Genomic DNA, 18,028 nt, shown 5'->3' with positions numbered 1-18,028 from the left:
GAACAATGGGAAGGGTGACGCGAGCTGATAGGCTGGTGGTGGTCGCTTTCTAAATCAGGCTGTGTCGCGCGGCCCCCCTGACTGAACCCCTTGTTCTTGGCTGACCAACGCACGGCCTGAGCACCACGACGGTGACGAGCGGCTTTTCAGACAGACCATTAGCAAGAGACGCAGAGAGGGAAAAAGACATGGCGGTTTCAAGAATGCAGAGACAAACCTTCGTGGTTGACGGATAACTGCGCCCATAGTCCACCAGGTCGGGTGGTGTTGTGACACTGTTGACGATTGACGACCTTCGAGAAGTGGCGAAGCGGTTGGCTCTGGTGAAAACGAATGTCTCCGACGGAGAGGGGGCACTGTGTGTGTTACAACAGCACGGCGTTGAGCGGTTTTCTCACCATTATCTTTGTCCACCATCCACGTGGACCTTTACCTCCAAGTTGCGAATCAATCGACGTCACGAACTTCCCTGGAATGGAGTCGTTTCGCGGTTCCTGCGTTAGCGCCGATTTGATCGAGTGGGCCTTGCTCTTCATATACAAGGTCATGTCGTAACGGCGGTCATTTATCAGCAAATCCTGGGAGATTCCGGCTTTTCAACAAGCACAAAGTGTAGCATCAAATCCTAGATAGTCATGATCAGGCAATTCTTTCCATTGATTAATTACTAGTGGCCCGCATGGCAAGTCTCGACCTACACCGCCATCCGCTTGCTGCAATTGGCATAATCGCACAGCAAGCACAAACGAGTCCAGGAGGGTCCCAACACCGCGTCCAGCTCCTCCCATGCTGAAGTTTTTGGTGCCCAGGCTGAACATCAGATCGAGTTTGCATGGCCGGGCCCGGAAGGGTTGCCGGCCTGCGGCCCAGGGTGCCAACCGGCGTCGATATTGTAACCAACCGGCTTTCGATATCACGACCTTCCCCACGTTGGCCAAGTCAGCGAGTCGGTCATACTGCCCGGCCGCCTTTTCCATATCCATGACCCTTCTAGAACGTCGGCGCGTGCCCCAGAAGATAACCCCGGCAAAACTGCCTGGAGAACTCTCTCGGGCCGACGTCCAAGTCGTGACGGTATAAAAAGTAAATACAAAAGCGTCTACCTCTTAGGCGCTGGCTATGCCACTCTCTTGCTTGATCTTCGGTGTAGGTGTAACGCGGCAAATGCGTGATCGCGGCTTGAAATGGCGGCTTTGAAACACGGAGAGTGCGAATGCCGGCTGGGGAACTGAGACTTGTCGGGTGACACAGCAGGGCCCCGTCACAACATCTTTTTCCCCCAAAAGTAGGCTTCTTGCTCCGACTACAGCTGCTGTGAGATATCATCGGCGCCTCTCTTCATCCAATCCAGGTCCGCTGCCATGTCCATATACCCCAGCCTTGTGGTCGCGGTGTTACTAGCCCCCGCGATTCTTGTGTCCATTGTGCCAAATATACCCTAGTACTTAGCCAGAAAACCATGGACATAGCCAAACGGGTCAAGCGCCCATCGCCATGGTGTTTCCCCATCCCTTCAGAGTCATGCCGGAATCGATCGCCGTTCGTTCCAGTCCTGAAGATAATCTCGTCGAGTCAAAGCGGCGGTTCCTCCCTTTCCTTCTCGATCCTCCGCAGACCTCTTTCCACCTTTTCCAATCTCCCCTCGTGATCAGCCACGAAGCGGCCGTACCTCAAAACGCCCCCTTCATACCATGCCTTGACTACTCGTTCGCTCCTTGCCCGCAGCTCAGCGATCTCAGCCTCCTGCGCCATCTGTGTTGCTTGAATACCCTTCATCTTGGGCAGTAAGGAGGCCAGCTCGGCACTCAGTTTCGCGTCGGGGATGGGCGTGTCGGATGTCACTGCAGTCAGGGCTGACGCTGTTGACGGGAACTGAGACGCATACGATAGCACAGTCGCTCGAACCGCTTCCGGGGATAGATCGATCGGTGGTGTGTTTTCTGAAGGAGCATTGGGATTGGACGGTGGTGGTTGGAAGAAAGAGGGCTGGTAGTTGTCTAGACGACGTGTAAGCCTTGTGAAGAGAAGAGGGTTCAGGAGGGCATGGTGGAGACAGGAACATACAGATCTTGAGGATCTCGGCGTAAACACGCATGTGTCGAAGGAGGAGAGAAAACCGCTGTTCGAGCTCAGCCAGAGACGTGGATGCTGACTCGGATGGTGGTTGGGCTGAAGCTGTCGTGGGGCCGTAGAGAATGTGTTCAATGCGCAACAGACGAGCTTCGAGCAGCTCAATCGTCGACAGCGTTGTCTTGTCCAGCGTGTCGTCCATGACGTCGCGGGTTGCCAAACCGAGGTGTGATGTTTCTGTAGAATTGACAGTTGTCCGCCTGGTGCAGTGCGTGATGCGATGTTGGCCAATTGGAGACTCTTGACCAGCGAAGGGAGAGAGAGACGGGGCAAACGACGGCGTGGTTACCGGTTGTATTTACTTGGTGGTATTTACCAATGCAACGGGCGTGGCTTGTGATGGGTGGTCAGTCCCCGTTATCGCTATTGTAAGGCTGATGGTTAGCGAGCGGGTTGACGGCTCGCGTGACGTGGAGCCCCAATTTTATATTTTGTCGCGATTGTAATTGGCCGACTTTCTGAGACAACCACCCTGTTCCTGTCCAGGCCCCCGGCTTTTGTTGGCCCCCCTTCTTCCTCTTTTGCTCACCTCACCTCAGCGCATACGACGACAACGACGACGAGGAAAAACCTCCCGCGATACCATACAACAGCGACCGCCTGCGTCAGGCAATCGAGTATCATTACTACCCCATCTCTTGTCGACACACCGAACACTCAGGTCACCCCTCGAGAGACGCTCCGTGACGACGCCTACTCCAGCGGTCAACTGACAACAAAGGGATTCCCGCGATGGCTGCCTGGTTTCGAAGACCCTGATAACCATTGAAAGACGACGGCCGCAAAATCGAGCGTAGATCCGTTGCCATTCCGCCATCACAACCCCTCCCCCTCCCCCTCCCCCCGACAGCACTGCTACATCTATACGATCGTTGATTATTGTTGAGAAGTCTGGACAACTCGGATACAAGTTGTCCTGCGATGACTGGGTATTCTACAGTGGATAGTTTTGTTCCTGGAGGTTCAACCGCTGCCATGACGCAGTAAGTATATCGCAAGCTTCCTCAGGTTGTGGATTGGGAATTGCTGACTCTCCGGTCCTAGACATCGCCGTACACGGAGCCCCAAGTTGGGTGGAGGAAACGCCTCGATGATGAGCAGCAATATCAATCTGCTGAACACCATTGTGGGCGCCGGAACACTCGCCATGCCCGGCGCCATGTCGCATTTTGGTGTACTATGGGGAGCGCTGTTAATTGTGTGGTGCGGCTTGACATCGGCGTTTGGCTTGTACCTCCAGTCACGATGCGCACGTTACCTCGATCGGGGAACTTCGTCCTTCTTTGCGCTCTCGCAGATCACGTATCCCAACGCCGCCGTGGTGTTTGATGCCGCCATCGCCATCAAGTGCTTTGGAGTTGGTGTTTCGTACATGATCATCATCGGAGACCTGATGCCCGGCGTTGCCGAGGCCTTTGGGAGTGTCGACAGTGGGCTGCCCTTCCTCGCGGACCGGAAGTTCTGGATAACTGTCTTTTTCTTGGTTTTTATCATACCGCTCAGCTTCCCCAAAAAGCTAGACTCGCTCAAGTACACCAGCATTGTTGCCTTGCTTTCGATTGGGTACTTGGTCATTCTGGTCGTGTACCACTTTGGCGCTGATGAGGTACCAAACAATCGGGACATTCGTTGGGTCACCTGGGAGGGCCCAACAGCTGCGCTGAGGAGCCTACCAGTCATGATCTTTGCCTACACTTGCCACCAGAATGTATGTCTTCCCACTAGAATGCGGCTACCCGACTCTATGTCTAACGCTGTCTAGATGTTTTCTATCGTGAACGAGATCAAGGACAATTCCCCCGCCAGTATCGTTGGCGTCATTGGATCCAGCATCGGATCTGCTGCCTCCATCTACGTCCTGGTCGCCATTACCGGCTACCTTACCTTTGGCAACGAGGTCAAGGGCAACATCGTCAGCATGTACCCGCCCTCGATTGCTTCCACCATCGCCAAGGCCGCTATTGTCATTCTCGTCACCTTCAGCATTCCTCTCCAAATCCACCCGTGCCGTGCCTCGATCGACGCGGTACTGCGCTGGCGTCCCGGAAGTTCGCGTCCATCGGGCGGCGGAACCGGAAGCCAGCCTCTTCTTCCCTCAGGAGGAGCTGCCGGCGGTGGCGCCCTGGATAGCCACGGGGCACCTGTGGTTGCCATGTCGGAGCTTCGCTTTGCCCTCATTACCAGCGTCATTCTGGTGCTTAGCTATTTCACCGCGCTCAGCGTCGAGACGCTGGACACTGTGTTGGCCTATGTCGGTAGCACAGGCTCGACGGCCATCTCGTTCATCCTGCCGGGGTTATTTTACTACAAGATTAGCGATCCGGATAGTATCTTTCACCAGCGTTTGACCAAGGAGGACGACGATGCTGAGTATTCTGCCGATGACAACGACGACGACGAAGAGAGTGCTGCGGTCACTGGATCTGGTTTGTTGGACAGTGTTGCCAGCTTGGGGAGCGTGATCAGCGGACGCGGTGGCAGGAGGAGATCCAAGAAGTGGAGGTGGGATTTGGAGCACTTGGAGACGGGGCTGATTCGCAAGATGGCTCTGGGTCTTTCGATTTACGGTGCCTGCGTCATGGTTGTTTGCCTGGCGATGAATGCACTCTTCAGCGCCCATCATTAATCTCTTTTGGATGGGCCCACTATAGACCGGTTATAGTAGAGAAAGTTACAAAAGAGCAAGGGGGATCACAGTACAGGTACATGTCATGCGTCAACACGATAGTTTTTTCGGGAAACGAGGGAGTCAACCGGAGCAAAGCGGAGCGTATGGGAAGCGGCTGGGTGATGTCTGTTGGTTTGTGTTTTAGGGGGGAAGGGGGAGTCGTCTACATTTCACATCATGGGCGTTTCTGGGACTGTTGAACAGGGAGGCCGGCCGGGATGCATTGCCTTTTTTTTTCTTGGATAGGGATACCAAAAGATGAATAAAAAGAGATAATATATTTCCTCTCCAATATGGCTCGGTCTTGTGAAGAGTTTCTCCTGGAGGTTGTGACATAGCAGTCTTTACTGCGGCACCAAGCAGGAATGGTGCTGATGGGAAGATGGGAGTGATGAACAAAAGGCAAAAGAAGAACCTCGATGTTTGTGAGGACAAAAACGATCCGCCCAGGGGTCGAACCTGGAACCTCCTGATTACTTGAATCTCTTGTCAAGATCGTAGTCAGACGCGCTGCCATTACGCCAGCGGACCTTGTTTGCTTGATGGGAAGATTGTGAGCTTTGGGGTATAAGACATGCTTGGTTTGGTGTGGAGTGGAGTGGTGTGGGTGCGTGGAGACAGTCTGCATGATAGGGTTTTCGCATTATGGGATCTCAGCTTGCATGGGGGTTGGGCTATGATACTAGAAAAGAGAATGTGTAGTCCTGAGATGGACGTGGCATTCATACAAGTGCTTGAAGTAAACGTGTGAATCATGTCTTATGGCTCAGCTTGGCCTCTGAGCTCGGTCAAATTTGAGTACCTACCTAGACAAGCTAAGGTAGATGCTGTTGGTCGCCATCATGGACAGGCAAGGATTAGGGTTTGTATGTGGCAGGCAGCTGGCTATGGTCCCTCAACAATTGCTTACTTTGAATCGTCTTGGGTTTTGGAGGTCACACGTTCTTGGCCCTGGTTGGGAACTCGTTGGCGTGAAAAACCCCCAAGCCCTCCACTTCATCATTCGAGATGCAAGATTTCCCACAATTCCCAAACAATAGTGATAGAGCTTCCATTCCCCTACCGTATCGTACAATCCAGACAGTGTCGGCCCAAAAACGCCTGTTAGAAATATGCCAAGGGATTGTGTGCGGTATCAGTACGCATCCTCCCTTTAGAATACACGCCCGTCCCATTCCCATCTTTTGCCGCTCTTCCTATCCCCATGGAAACCCTCCCATAACTCATGCCTCCGCCGGGGCCGCCTTTTCCTTTTTTGGTGTCGACTTCCTTGGTGGCGTCTTCTGGTATTTAGGGTCCACGATTCCCACCTGGTCATGTCGAAAAACTTGGTCAGCCACAAACCACCCTCTCGCATCTCGATCCCGAGTTTATCTTCTCACCATACTCAACAATCTGGTCGCTGTCTCTGTCGGCTGTGCCCCCACACCAATCCAGTATTGCGCCCTCGATATGTCGAGCTTGATGTCCTTGTGCAGCCTCCCTGACTCGTCGTAGGTGTCCTTCTTGGGGATGGGGTCGTAGGTGCCGATCACCTCGAGGGGCCGGGAGTTGCGGGCCGTCCTGGTTTGTTGTCCGTCAGCATCATAGTTTCATTTCGAAGAGCTCGGGGAGAGGCACCTGGCATGGGCTACCACAATGTTGTAAAAGGGCGAGTTGGTGCGCCCGAAGCGGGCGAGACGGATTTTGACGACCATGTTGCGGGGTTGAGCTGGGCGGGTGCGATCCGGGGCACGGAGTACGGAGTCGGTGGTTGCTGCGGTCGTCGTAAGGTTTTGGCGATGGCCTCTCCGGCGGGATGCGCTCTCTCGCTCGAGTGAGTGGAACCGGAGAAAGCTCCAAAAATTCTGGCTGGGCAGTCTTGGGGTCCGTGCGCCAAATGGGTGCAGGTGCTGAGGTGGTGCGTGGGCGCATGCATTGCCCCACCCTCCGGCTGTAACATGAGCTCTTCTGGGTGGTTTACCTTACATCAAGACATTGGGTGATGTCAGTAAAGCTTGGTGGGCTTTCGTGTCATTTGTTCCGAGTTTGGAGCTAATTGACCATATAATCACCTGTCTTGCTTCTTTTTGTTTCTCCCCCCGGATTTTCCTCCCCCTCCCACTGCTCTCTCTCCACTCGGTCTTCGACTATACACAGCAAGAGGTCGCCCCACACCTTGAACTCGACCATGGTATTCAAGGCACGCTGTTTTGCTTGATGGTGAATGAATGGCAGCTGACAGTCACTGGTAGACACTCGGTGCAAAGGCTGCAGCCGCCCTGGATAGGGAGCTGATGAGCACAGGCGCCTTCTCCATCGACCAGCTCATGGAGCTCGCAGGACTGTCTGTATCCCAGGTTGGTGAGTTAAATTCTGGCCCTGATCCCGTCGTCAGTTCTCGAACCCGGCGGGCCTGTGTTGACAATAAACCAAGTGTACCGCGTCCATCCCATCAACAAAGGCCGCAGGGTTCTGGTCGCTGTCGGCCCTGGCAACAATGGTGACTGAGACCCCTTTATTGACTTTCAACCTGGGTGGCCTGTGCTCACCCGTTGCTCAGGGGGTGACGGTCTTGTGGCAGCCCGACATCTGCGCCATTACGGTTATCAACCAACCATTTACTACCCCAAACGCAGCAAAAACGAGCTTTACCAGGTAAGTCATGTTCCTCTTCTTGTATGGCAATATCGCTTTGTTGTTCATTTGCCCAATACTTCTTCTATACCTACAGCGAAGGTACATGCAATGCGCGCTTCACGTCCGAGTCAGACTAAAACATTCCCCTCCCATGGTTGACCTAGACAGCAGCGGGCGCATATTATTACACTGCTTGCCTGGTCGATCCCTTCTCCAGCCCTGCTGGCCACCTTCTCTCATGGCAGATCGCTTATTCGTGTATCTAGCGCCTCGCCAAACAGTTGGAAGACCTGGATGTTCTCTTCGTCGACGATTTCCCCAAGGCGTTGAGCTCGGCTGATCACGTTGTCGATGCTATTTTTGGTTCGTTTTTCCACCTATTTTCTGTCACCCCTCTCCTCTCCTCTCTCCCACCTCATGGCTCATGATGACTCAATGTCGGGTGGTGTAGGTTTCAGTTTCTCTGGAGAAGTTCGAGAGCCGTTCCCAGCCGTCATCAACGCAATGGCGGAGACCCAGGTCCCGGTGACCTCCGTGGATGCCCCCTCATCGTGGGATATCGAGGAGGGCCCGCCCAAAAGTGGTGTCGGTAGTAATTTTCACCCTAACTTCCTGATCAGCTTGACAGCTCCAAAGCCCCTTGTCAAACACTTCAAGGGCCGTCACTTCATTGGAGGACGGTGCGTACCCAAAACCGCCCCATCCTGCTTGTCTTCTGGACCCAACTGACTCTTCCCCCCCCCCCCCTCCCCCCACAAAAGCTTCGTCACACCCGCAATCGCAGCAAAATATGACTTTGACGTTCCCGAGTACGAAGGGCTCGATCAAGTTGTCGAGGTTGGACCCAGCGGTCAAAAGCTCTAACGTGGTTCGGGGGGGTCGAAACAGGCGTCTTGGTGTGGTTTCCGTCTCTGTTGTTGTTGTTGTTGTTGTTGTTGTTGTTGTTCTTGTTCTTGTTTCCGCTGCTGCTACATGACGGCACAACCTCCGTTCCGACTGTTGGGGCAGACAGGACTCGGACAGCCGCCCTCTTCCATTTCAACACGAACGATGGTGGTGCCGTTGGGACAAGTCACCAACGGTGGGTGGTAGTCTTTGCAAAACTCGACGAAGACCAGGTAATCCTTCCCGCAGGCTGGGCAGTTACCGGTCGTGTGCTCAGTGCACATTAATGAAGGCGGGCTCAGTGGGCTAGTACCTCACGGCCTGGAAGAGATGACAGCACAGCAAAGAGGTGGTGGGGAGGGACGGCGGATCTGTTCGGATGCTGGTGATGCTGGTGGTGAAGCTCGAGGGTGTGTGTAGGAAGAGCAAGAGTACTCATGGGATTCTGTTGATGATGACTATGCCCGTGTAGATGCCCTGTTGCCGATGAATTCGTGTTGCTTTTCTCGTCTGTGGTGTGGTTGTCTTGGTGTGGCTCATGATAGAGGGGATGGTTTGGCGGCGACTAAAGATGATCGGCTCTGGCTGCCCCGGGTTAGGGGAGCCTGAAGAAAACCCGGGAATTTCGTTCTTGTATCCTCTCGAGGCTTCCGTCTTTGGTATGTGGTTTGGCGTCGTATGTAAGGTTATTGGGGGATAGCGAGCGGGCAGGGGTGGAGGGAGCAATAGGTACCTCCTGAGAGCTCAACGGAACCATGGGCTTGGCACTGGGCTTCACTGCGGCCAGGGCTCCCAACCAGCTACAGGCAGTGACAGACAGCTGGTTCTCGCCACCTCACCCACTGCAGACGAAAGGTGCAGCGTAGGGGACGGGTCAGTGTCTGGGGGCGACGGCTTCGACTTTGGACCTGGCTGGCGTGCTGTGGCAAAGGCATAGCATGGTGACACGTCGAAAGGGTCCTGAAAGGGGAAAGAAGACTGTGGGCCACACACCCGGCAAGACAAATCCGTCATTTTCCAGTGCACGGCGGAATATATTCGGTGCATCCGCAATCCGCAAGTCTTTTTTTTTCTGCTGCACCACCTGGACCTGTCTTCAAGCATCTCCTTCGTACAGGCCCGGACAGATTGCTCCGGAAAATGTGGGGCTGCGGCAGGCAGGCGGCGCTTACAAGCCATGCGTAGCCCTGGGAAGGAGACCCTCTTTCTCAAGCCTCACCAGCGGACGTTCCCACTGCTTTTATACTTGTAAAGCCCTTTCCATCTTCATCTGGATGCAGGTGTTTCCGTGCTTTCTACCGATCGCTCGGTATTCTGTCAACAGCCTCATCGATGGAGGTGGAACAAACGTGGAAGCTTCTTCCCTCTTCCCCCTCACCGCACGTGAGAAAGACCGAGTTCTAGAAGGGGCCATACCGTACGAGGGCTGCGGGCAGCTATTCAGCTCGTTCTTGGCTCAACTGACAATTGAGACTCTTGACACCTACACAGTAGTGCCCGTACATGTCAGCATGTGCTGCCCACCGTACGGCAACACCAAGAAAGCATGCTTCCGGAGGAACAGTTTGGGCTGGGAACCCGGCACAAACCGTTGGGTCTTGCCGGAGAGTTTTGACCGAGACCAGCCTCCAGCTCTTCGGTTCTTGGGTTGGGCAGGTGGAGTCGGGTTTGGGGTTGGAAAGTCTTTGTTGGTTGAAATTCGGGCGGTTAGTGATGTCTTCTCACCTTCCAAAGTGATTGTCTGCTTTTTGTCATGACGGGACACTTACAGTATTTTGGACTGGCAAGGCAGCTTCCAACATTCATCAATGTATTGCCAGAGTTTGAGATAGGTGCACATGTCTCTGGAGCCGTCCAACGAGCCAATATCCCCAGCTGATTGGGGCATGCGGTCGAGGTGGGATGTTGAACCCCACCCTTTCCTGCCCCTCACCCCTCCAACCCAACTCTTGGTTACGGAGGATTGGATCTCGTTGCACCGCAAGCATGGCTTTTTGAGATGACAGCGACTGCCGAACCCGTCCAAGCATATATTTCAGATGAACCGACTGGACCAGCGTGCATCTCCCGGAAACTTGTCGCCAATTGGCAAATGCAAGCCATGCATAGACTACCTACCTAGGAGCAGCCGGCCTGAGCTGCTTCTCCGAGGATCGATATCCGCTCGTCACAGAATCGGTCACAAAAACAACCAGAGCCTTTCAACAGCTCATATGACGACTCATCAAGCTCTAGCTTTTTCCCCGATGGGCGGTCTAGATCATTGGCGTCTGCGAACGTCAACCATTATCTGGGAATCGTCAGCCACAGGTGGACCACTGCAAGAAAACACCACTTTATACTCGCCACAGTTGACTGTTCGTTTCGAAAGTTCCCATGGTTTAAAGCGTACGACAGAGATGGGGCGCGCGTCAACCTCATGGCTTTCCTAGTGTAGTCCTTTCCCAACAAACCGCCATGATGGACACCCAATGAGTTGCCACCGATGAGTGCCGCCGCGTCCTGGTATATTCTTCACTGGACGGGTCGGAACTTTTTTGTCGTTTCCCCCCCTGCAAGAAACGACACGAGGGTAAGGGGACCGGGAATAAATTTCTTTTCTCTCGGGGCCTATGTCCACGCCTATGTACCGAGCCGCCGGCACTAGCAAAGCTCCCGCGCCCCGGTTCGGCACGGCAGGCCAGGAACCAGGAACGTTAGGGCCAATCCCGTCTTCCAACGTCCTACCTGCTGCTTTTTACCAGCTCCGGACCGAAACAAATTGGCCACTTGTTTTGTTTCTCGGTTGTATGGTGTCAAAAGATAAACATCATCTGATCCGACCTCGGTCTTTGTTGCGCCTTCCCAGCGTCCGCAGTGTCGATCACTTGCTCACCAGCCACACTGTGGCGAGTGTCGTCAACAAGCTTTGCGTATCCAGTGGTATCACAACATGTGCGTGCAGAAAATTCGCCACACCTTAATTGCTGTCGGAGTCCTCCCGCGAAATGTAAGCAACATGCCAAAAAAAAGCCACAAGATGGAAAAGAGAATGACAATGCAAAATATTTGCAAAAGTAGAAGATCAGCAACGGGAATTGAGCCCGACGTGGGGGTCGAACCCACAACCTTGAGATTACGGAGGTACCCCTTAAGAGTCTCACGCTCTACCGATTGAGCTAGCCGGGCATGGCAGCCAATCATCTGAATTGGTGAGGGCTGGAGAAGGAAAAAGGGATTGTAGTTGAAGAAGAATAGGACACTGTCACCGGGTTTTAGGCACACCCTTTTCCGCTCAGTTCATTGATAGTGGTCAAGATCTTTGGTCATCTGGACAGTGGGCAAGGCCGTTATGTTTCTCTTTTCTCTTCACTCATCATCCATCATCACTGGTGTTCATGCGTTAAGCTAAATAGGTTTGTGTTGTTGTCTGCAGTCTGAGGCCGAACAAAATTCCAGGCTCGAATATAGAATGGGCATTCCGACTGTGTAGAAACGGCGGCAAATGCGAATAAGCGTGTGTAATTGAGAGAAGCGGACCTTGTGATTGATGTCGGTCGGGTCTTCATCCCCCCAGCTGTTATCTCGACGCGTCCATGGCTTGCCAACATGAAAGACCTCCTCCGTTATCATCCTCAACAGCTCATCGGGAAGTCGAAGTAGAAGGCATTCGCCCAAAGGCTCTTTTCCATGTTGATGTTCGATAGGGGTGTCTCTGGTAGACTGCTTGATTTATTACCTATGTCGAAGACTGCGATATGGAAAAGAAGGATTTTTTGGGCGTCCCGAGCGAGAAAATGTGAGAGTGTAAGGTGAGGTAAGAATCAAACAGCCACCAGCCCTAGCAACGGGAGGTGAATATGGGGCTTGCAAGCAGCATGGCCTGTGCCACAAAAGAATGAGCATAGGGTTCTTTTGGGAACAATCATATCTTTCCGGAAGAGAGGTTTCGACAGGAATTTGAGGAAGGTTTGCAGCGAGGCCACGGCGCAACCAGACCTTGGCTTAGGTAAGGGCGTTATTCACATTTCAGCCACCACCAACCTGAAGATCACGTCTTCTGAATAGGTAGCCTTTCTGAACCAGTGGATCAATCGATGGATGAGTCCTTGGGAAAGGCTTCAGAAATGGGCACGGGCCAGGTGTGAAGTCATCCCTGAAGTAATTAAGGTAGGTTCATAGGTAGGTATAAAGGAAACTCTGAAGCAAAAGATCACGGCCTTAAGTAGGTGCGACCAACCTCGGCCTGCTGTAATTGTAAATCTGAAGGGTTTTGATTCTTGGCGGTATTCACCATCTCCTATTTCTTTTTCTTTTTTCTTTCTTTTCAAGGTAGTTGCCCTGCTCATCAAGATCGCTACCTAGGTACCTTGGCCTGTCAGTGGCTTATTGGCTACCTATGGTAAGGTGCCGCCTTGTTGTTTACCAAGACGATGAAGGAGTGTAACACAGCATCAATGTTCAAGTGATGGGTGAAGTTGGCACTCATGCAACCTACATTGTGCGGGGGAAATGGATATCTCTATGCGCCTTCCACATGATGGACTTTCCCCTCTTTCCAGCTCCTTCTTGTGTCAACTCCCTGTTAAGCTTCTCGTCAGTATTTCTCTGTTTTGTACCTCCCACTAGAATACCGAAGCCATGACTTATCCGTCGCACATGATGGCCGTTCTGCCCGAGATCCCCAACCCTCCGCTCTCCTACTCGGTCCCTGCTTTTCTGCTGCTTCTGTTCATGACATACTACCTCTCTACTGCCATCTACTCCCATTTTTCTCCCCACTCCGGCGCTTCCCTGGCCCGCCTACCACTTCTTTCTCATATCTCTGGCTCTATAAGGTCCACCGCTCGGGCCGCATGGCCGACTACTTCACTGCTGCCAACTCCAAGTACGGCCACATGTCCACCATCCGAGTTGGCCCCAACGACCTCATCACGTCGGACCCGGAGGTGATCAGACGCACCTCAGGGGCTCGGTCCAAATACTCCAGATCCGACTGGTATAAACAGTCCCGGCTTGATCCCCTCACCGACGCCATGTTCACGACCTTGGACACCAAGTACCACGACGAGCTCAAGGCCAAGCTCTCGGTTGGGTACGCGGGGAAGGATGTGCCGAATTTGGAAGGGGATATTGACCTCAAACTGCGACAAGTGAGAGAGGTACTTGAGCGCAAAGTCGAGCAGGGAAAGACGATCGATTTTGCCAGGTTGAGCTCACATTTCACCTTGGATAGTATTTCGCGGATTGCGTTTGGTCATGAGGCCGACTTTGAGATGGTACTGACCGAGGGAGCGGATAAGCACGGGGTTGATTATCTGGGATTAGTGGAGAGGCATGCTCCGAAGTCGGTTGCAATATCGTCGGTTCCCTTGTTGAGGGGGTTGTTTGCAAATGATCTTACTCTGAAATTGGTCGGGCCAAAAGCGACGGACAAGGCGGGGTTGGGGTTGCTGATGAGACTGGCTCGGATGTTGGTGGGGGAGAGATTCGGAGAGGGGGCAGAGGACAGGAAGGACATGTTGGTAGGTTTCCCCTCTTCTCTAGGACTCGGCAACGACGACCGCTGACAGGTAATTCCTTGGAAGGGCTCGTTTGTACGGCATGGTCTCTCTCAGTGTGAGTGCGAAGCCGAGGTCTTGATCCAGATCGTGGCCGGCTCTGATACAACCGCTACCGCCATTCGAGCGACAATGCTATATGTCATGACAACGCCGAGGGTGTATCAAGCTCTGCAGACAGAGATTGATGAGGGCATCAAGAGCGGCAAGATCTCGAATCCAATCATAGCCGCCGAAGGTGCCAAACTGCCATACCTGCAGGGAGTCATCTACGAAGGACTTCGTCTCTACCCCCCCTTCACCGGCATCCCGTTGAAGGTGGTCCCCCCCGAAGGTGATACCATCGACGGCAAATTTGTGCCTGGTGGGACGAGAATTGCAGCAAGCTTCTGGTCAACAGGACGGCACAAGGGCACCTTCGGGGAGGATGCGGACCTTTTTCGACCCGAGAGGTGGATCGAGGCCGCGGCTCAGAACGAGAAGAAGTTTGTCGAGATGAAGAGAGTGGCCGAACTTGTATTCGGGTATGGACGATGGGGGTGTCCTGGAATGTCACACGGCAAAAGCCAACCACCCGCAAGCACAACAACACTGTCGATACCACCGCAAGGAGGGGTAACTGCACGTTGTGAACCAGTCGTCAAAGTGAGGCAGACAATCAGAAGGCATGATGGTTATCAAAGGAAACCCACTGGCTCTGTAAGATATCGGAGGACTTGGCAGCGGCCTGATGCCAACAAGGGCACGGGCCAGGCAAGGGAGGATAAAATACGCGTTCAGGATCATCAAGACCGTATTTCCTTCTTCTTTCGGTATCACAGACCTTCGAGGCCATTGAAGATTATAAGCCTGAATTGAACCATGAAGTTCCAAGCCCTGATATTACAGCCCTTGTCACATGGAAAGACTGTCGCCTTTCTTGAGTTGAACAAGATTTTCGTCGAGGTATGTTTGTCTTGTGCTACCCCTCCTTGCAGATCATCGGGATGCGAGACTGATACACGGGACTTGTTTGCCAATGGTAGCTGTTGCGGCACTTTGACTTCCAACTTGTGTACCCTTATGAGCTGTGCAAAGCGCACAACCTCAGCCTGTGGCTACACAGTGATATGTGGGTGAGTGTGATGAGGAGAGACATGGCAACCAGGAGAGCAAGCCTATCTAGAGTTGTACAAAGTAGCTAATGTTGATCAACGGCTGGATCGGGTGCTGTCAACTAAGATAGGTAGCGGGTAAATGTCAACGGTGGGCGGCCCGCGGCACCCGCAGCCCAGTAGACGGGAGATGAGAAATAGAAGGTGTCGGTTTCTTCTTTCGCTGGTGAGAAGAATAAAAATGACAGTAAAAATATAAATAAAACAAAAAAATTCACAGTTTCGCAACGGTGGACCAGTGAGGTCACACTCATCTGCGTGTGGCCGTTGTGCCTGAAAATCCAAGATGGCTTCTCCGCTTCTGCAGTCCCAAGAAAACGCTAGTCTCTGGATGACAGCCTGTGATTGGTTCAACAGCAGGTGCGCTAACATGAAACAAGCAGTCCTTCAGGGGCTTCCCCGGATACTGGCGCGTGCTCCAGCGGGCTATCCCGCAAAAGGCTTAACCGCCAAGGCCTGCCGAGAGAGCCCAAGCTTCGGTTCGCGAGGAATCCTGCCGTGTCTGCTTATCGACACGCCCCTTTTCGGGCCTCCCAATCTCTTTTTCTCATCTCCATGTCCCATCTCTTTTCGTCCGTCGTTGACGTTCCCTTTTCTGCTGAGATCCCTCGACAGCACCACACACCACACTCCTTCACCCACCAGCTCCAGCTACAACCACACGCGGCAAGCACTCAACTTGCCCTGACCGAGACGAAGCACTCCCAATTGCCTCACACAATCCCTCTAAACATTCGATTCTTTTCCGACACGGCCGATCAGTTGATCTTGATCCCCCGATTTTTACGCGATTTTTTTGGACAACGACATCCTTGGAGAATACAAAGAGCAGTACAGCGACATGCAACTACTCTGATCACTCGGCGACACGAGACGTACATATCAACAGTCTGAGCGAGCAACATCTGTACATACATCAATACAACACCCCAAGCATACGACAGCTGAATCGACAATGAGATTAACACCATCTTTCGCCCCGGCCCTCGGGCTGCTGGCGTGGACATCGCTCATCAGCAATGTCGCCGCCCAGGTCACCACCCACTGCTTTCCTATGAACGAGACGTGCCCGCCAAACCCCGCCTTCGGCATGGACTACAACTTTGTCTTCAACGTCACCCCCAAGTTCGAAGCCTGGGAAACCACCGTCGGCCCTGTCAAGTACTCTCCCGAGACTGGTGCCGAGTTCACCATCAACAAGCAGGGCGACTCGCCCACCATTCGCTCTCGCTTCTACATCTTCTGGGGTCGTACCGAAATCTGGCTCAAGGCAGCTCCCGGTCGCGGCATCATCAGCTCCATCATGTTGTTGAGCGACAACCTGGACGAGATCGACTGGGAATTCTTTGGCGGCAACTCCACCGTCGCTCAGAGCAACTACTTTGGCAAGAACCAACCGCACTACACCAACGCCCAGTACGACCAGATCCCCAGCGTCCAGGACGACTTCCACAACTACACCCTGGACTGGACCAAGGACTACCTTGACTTCTACATTGACGGCGCCAAGTTCCGCAGACTGACTCCAGAGGATGCCATTAGCAAAGGCGACGGCAAGAAAGACGAGGGTGGCATGGATCTGTACCCCCAGACACCCATGCGCATTTCTATCGGTATTTGGGCCGGTGGTGACCCCAGCCTGCCCGAGGGCACCCGCGAGTGGGCTGGCGGTACTACCGACTACACCAAGGGCCCCTTTTCCATGTTTGTCAAGAACTGCCACGTCACCGACTACAGCAGCGGCAAGGAATATGTGTATGGAGACCGGTCTGGTTCGTGGGAGAGCATCCAGATTGTCGAGTAAGTTTGAAGAAGCTCCTTCCGTCGACCCCAAATTGGCCTCGTGACTGACTCTTATCAAGGGGTAATTCTACCGTCGAGGAGGTCATGAACGCGCCACCCCCTGTGCCCGAGAAGACCATGGCCGAGAAATGGGAGGAACTTCCCAACGCCGCCAAAATTGCCATCTACGCCGGTGGCTCCTCTGTCGGTGCTGCCATTCTCTTCGCTGCTCTATTCTACTGCATCCGCCAGAGAAGGCAGGGGGCCAAGGAGGCCACCGAGGCCGCGGCGCGTGCCGAAGCCGAGCGTCTGGAGATGGAGCGGTTCAGAAAGGAGGGCATCAACCCTGATGCTTTCACAAGCAACGCTCACGAGTACAATGCCAAGGACATGGCCCAAAACGGGCATGCCGACAAGGACAGCTACAGTGTTCCCCCCTCGCCCGCCCCCGCCAACGAGAAGTTCGGCAACGTTGTCGCCATGGCCACAGCGGCCGCCGCCGGTGCCGGTGCCGGTGCCGGTGCCGCGGCTGCTCGTGCCGCCAACAATGGCAACGACGGTCCCATGAGCCCCACGAGCACTCCTCTTCTTCGCGAAGGCGCGCAGTCTCCACGTACGGTAGACCCCACGAACCCCTTCGGCCCCAACTATGTCGGCACTCAAAGCGCCCGGTCCCCCGGCGCCCCGTCTCCTTACAACCCACACGAAGGCTTGCGCTCACCAACAGGGTCTTTGTACAACCAGTCCATGTCGCCGCCCCCGCACCAACCCCTGCCACACCCACCGACACGGAGCATGACGAACCAAAGCCTTCAGTCGAGGATGGGGTCACCGGGACCGAATCAGCAACAGCACGGGTTTGACTTTGGCATCGGTCAGCCGCCGCAGCGAAGCGCCACCACCAGCCCAGCACCTCTCGCTCACCCCCAGCCTCAGAGGAGCTTCACCACACCCACGAGCGGATACGGAACGCCCCCGCAGCTGCAGCAACAATCATCGGGGTACGGCAACCCTCCAGGACCGGCTAACGGCCCTCAACAGGGGTACTGGAATGGTGGAAACGGTGGCGGCGGCGGTTACAGCTAAGCGTGGTTCTCGGGACGTCGTGGTGTAGTTTTGGAATTTTCTCTTTTTGATGTTGGTCTCGATCTTCCTGTTCTTGTATTATGGCATGAGAGCATTTGGCGCGCAATGATGAAACACACACGCACTCAGCAGCACCCTTTATTTTTTCTCGGTTGGGAGATAGA

General features: G+C 53.9%; 7 protein-coding genes and 2 non-coding genes across 9 annotated transcripts; 4 read left to right on the top strand and 5 right to left on the bottom strand.

Annotated features, from left to right (window-relative positions):
* Window positions 1-567: 567 nt before the first annotated feature.
* Window positions 568-2,719, bottom strand: QC762_610740 (uncharacterized protein). Its single transcript, XM_062892753.1, has 2 exons — window positions 2,065-2,719; window positions 568-1,997 (listed from the first exon to the last, which is right to left on the bottom strand). The coding sequence occupies exons 1-2, from the start codon at window positions 2,270-2,272 to the stop codon at window positions 1,573-1,575; spliced, it is 633 nt and encodes a 210-aa protein (XP_062741364.1). The 5' UTR covers window positions 2,273-2,719; the 3' UTR covers window positions 568-1,572.
* Window positions 2,720-3,051: 332 nt separating this feature from the next.
* Window positions 3,052-4,756, top strand: QC762_610730 (uncharacterized protein; the record flags this gene model as incomplete). The annotated part of the gene is made up of 3 exons (XM_062892752.1): window positions 3,052-3,113; window positions 3,175-3,838; window positions 3,893-4,756. 3 exons carry the CDS (start codon window positions 3,052-3,054, stop codon window positions 4,754-4,756), a joined length of 1,590 nt encoding a protein of 529 aa, XP_062741363.1.
* A 480-nt stretch (window positions 4,757-5,236) lies between these two features.
* QC762_0102530 lies at window positions 5,237-5,329 on the bottom strand. Its single transcript has one exon. It is a non-coding gene; the product is annotated as a tRNA-Arg (tRNA).
* A 143-nt stretch (window positions 5,330-5,472) lies between these two features.
* Window positions 5,473-7,174, bottom strand: MRPS16 (37S ribosomal protein S16, mitochondrial). The gene is made up of 4 exons (XM_062892751.1): window positions 6,853-7,174; window positions 6,419-6,761; window positions 6,181-6,361; window positions 5,473-6,108 (listed from the first exon to the last, which is right to left on the bottom strand). The coding sequence occupies exons 1-4, from the start codon at window positions 6,968-6,970 to the stop codon at window positions 6,022-6,024; spliced, it is 729 nt and encodes a 242-aa protein (XP_062741362.1). The 5' UTR covers window positions 6,971-7,174; the 3' UTR covers window positions 5,473-6,021.
* On the top strand, window positions 6,867-8,331 carry QC762_610710 (uncharacterized protein). The gene is made up of 6 exons (XM_062892750.1): window positions 6,867-7,141; window positions 7,215-7,280; window positions 7,341-7,435; window positions 7,684-7,780; window positions 7,869-8,097; window positions 8,179-8,331. Exons 1-6 carry the CDS (start codon window positions 7,075-7,077, stop codon window positions 8,279-8,281), a joined length of 657 nt encoding a protein of 218 aa, XP_062741361.1. The 5' UTR covers window positions 6,867-7,074; the 3' UTR covers window positions 8,282-8,331.
* Window positions 8,332-8,385: 54 nt separating this feature from the next.
* On the bottom strand, window positions 8,386-8,586 carry QC762_610700 (uncharacterized protein; the record flags this gene model as incomplete). Its single annotated transcript, XM_062892749.1, has 1 exon — window positions 8,386-8,586. One exon carries the CDS (start codon window positions 8,584-8,586, stop codon window positions 8,386-8,388), a length of 201 nt encoding a protein of 66 aa, XP_062741360.1.
* A 2,796-nt stretch (window positions 8,587-11,382) lies between these two features.
* QC762_0102490 lies at window positions 11,383-11,470 on the bottom strand. Its single transcript has one exon. It is a non-coding gene; the product is annotated as a tRNA-Lys (tRNA).
* Window positions 11,471-13,137: 1,667 nt separating this feature from the next.
* QC762_610690 (uncharacterized protein) lies at window positions 13,138-14,513 on the top strand (the record flags this gene model as incomplete). The annotated part of the gene is made up of 3 exons (XM_062892748.1): window positions 13,138-13,806; window positions 13,870-14,457; window positions 14,508-14,513. 3 exons carry the CDS (start codon window positions 13,138-13,140, stop codon window positions 14,511-14,513), a joined length of 1,263 nt encoding a protein of 420 aa, XP_062741359.1.
* A 904-nt stretch (window positions 14,514-15,417) lies between these two features.
* Window positions 15,418-17,864, top strand: QC762_610680 (uncharacterized protein; the record flags this gene model as incomplete). The annotated part of the gene is made up of 2 exons (XM_062892747.1): window positions 15,418-16,796; window positions 16,859-17,864. The coding sequence occupies exons 1-2, from the start codon at window positions 15,952-15,954 to the stop codon at window positions 17,862-17,864; spliced, it is 1,851 nt and encodes a 616-aa protein (XP_062741358.1). The 5' UTR covers window positions 15,418-15,951.
* Window positions 17,865-18,028: the final 164 nt, after the last annotated feature.

Source organism: Podospora pseudocomata, chromosome 6, assembly GCF_035222375.1.
Source record: "Podospora pseudocomata strain CBS 415.72m chromosome 6, whole genome shotgun sequence".
NCBI lineage: Eukaryota > Fungi > Ascomycota > Sordariomycetes > Sordariales > Podosporaceae > Podospora > Podospora pseudocomata.
This window is presented reverse-complemented; position numbering and strand designations above follow the sequence as displayed.

Excerpts from the sequence above, each read along its gene's own strand:
- QC762_610740 (XM_062892753.1), bottom strand. The coding sequence starts at position 2,272 with ATGGACGACACGCTGGACAAGACAACGCTGTCGACGATTGAGCTGCTC. Across the intron at positions 1,998-2,064 it reads CGCCGAGATCCTCAAGATCT|ACAACTACCAGCCCTCTTTC; the intron begins GTATGTTCCTGT and ends CACGTCGTCTAG.
- MRPS16 (XM_062892751.1), bottom strand. The coding sequence starts at position 6,970 with ATGGTCGAGTTCAAGGTGTGGGGCGACCTCTTGCTGTGTATAGTCGAA. Across the intron at positions 6,762-6,852 it reads AACAAAAAGAAGCAAGACAG|GTAAACCACCCAGAAGAGCT; the intron begins GTGATTATATGG and ends TCTTGATGTAAG. Across the intron at positions 6,109-6,180 it reads CGACCAGATTGTTGAGTATG|GTGGGAATCGTGGACCCTAA; the intron begins GTGAGAAGATAA and ends CGACATGACCAG.
- QC762_610710 (XM_062892750.1), top strand. The coding sequence starts at position 7,075 with ATGAGCACAGGCGCCTTCTCCATCGACCAGCTCATGGAGCTCGCAGGA. Across the intron at positions 7,281-7,340 it reads TGTCGGCCCTGGCAACAATG|GGGGTGACGGTCTTGTGGCA; the intron begins GTGACTGAGACC and ends CCCGTTGCTCAG. Across the intron at positions 7,781-7,868 it reads CGTTGTCGATGCTATTTTTG|GTTTCAGTTTCTCTGGAGAA; the intron begins GTTCGTTTTTCC and ends CGGGTGGTGTAG.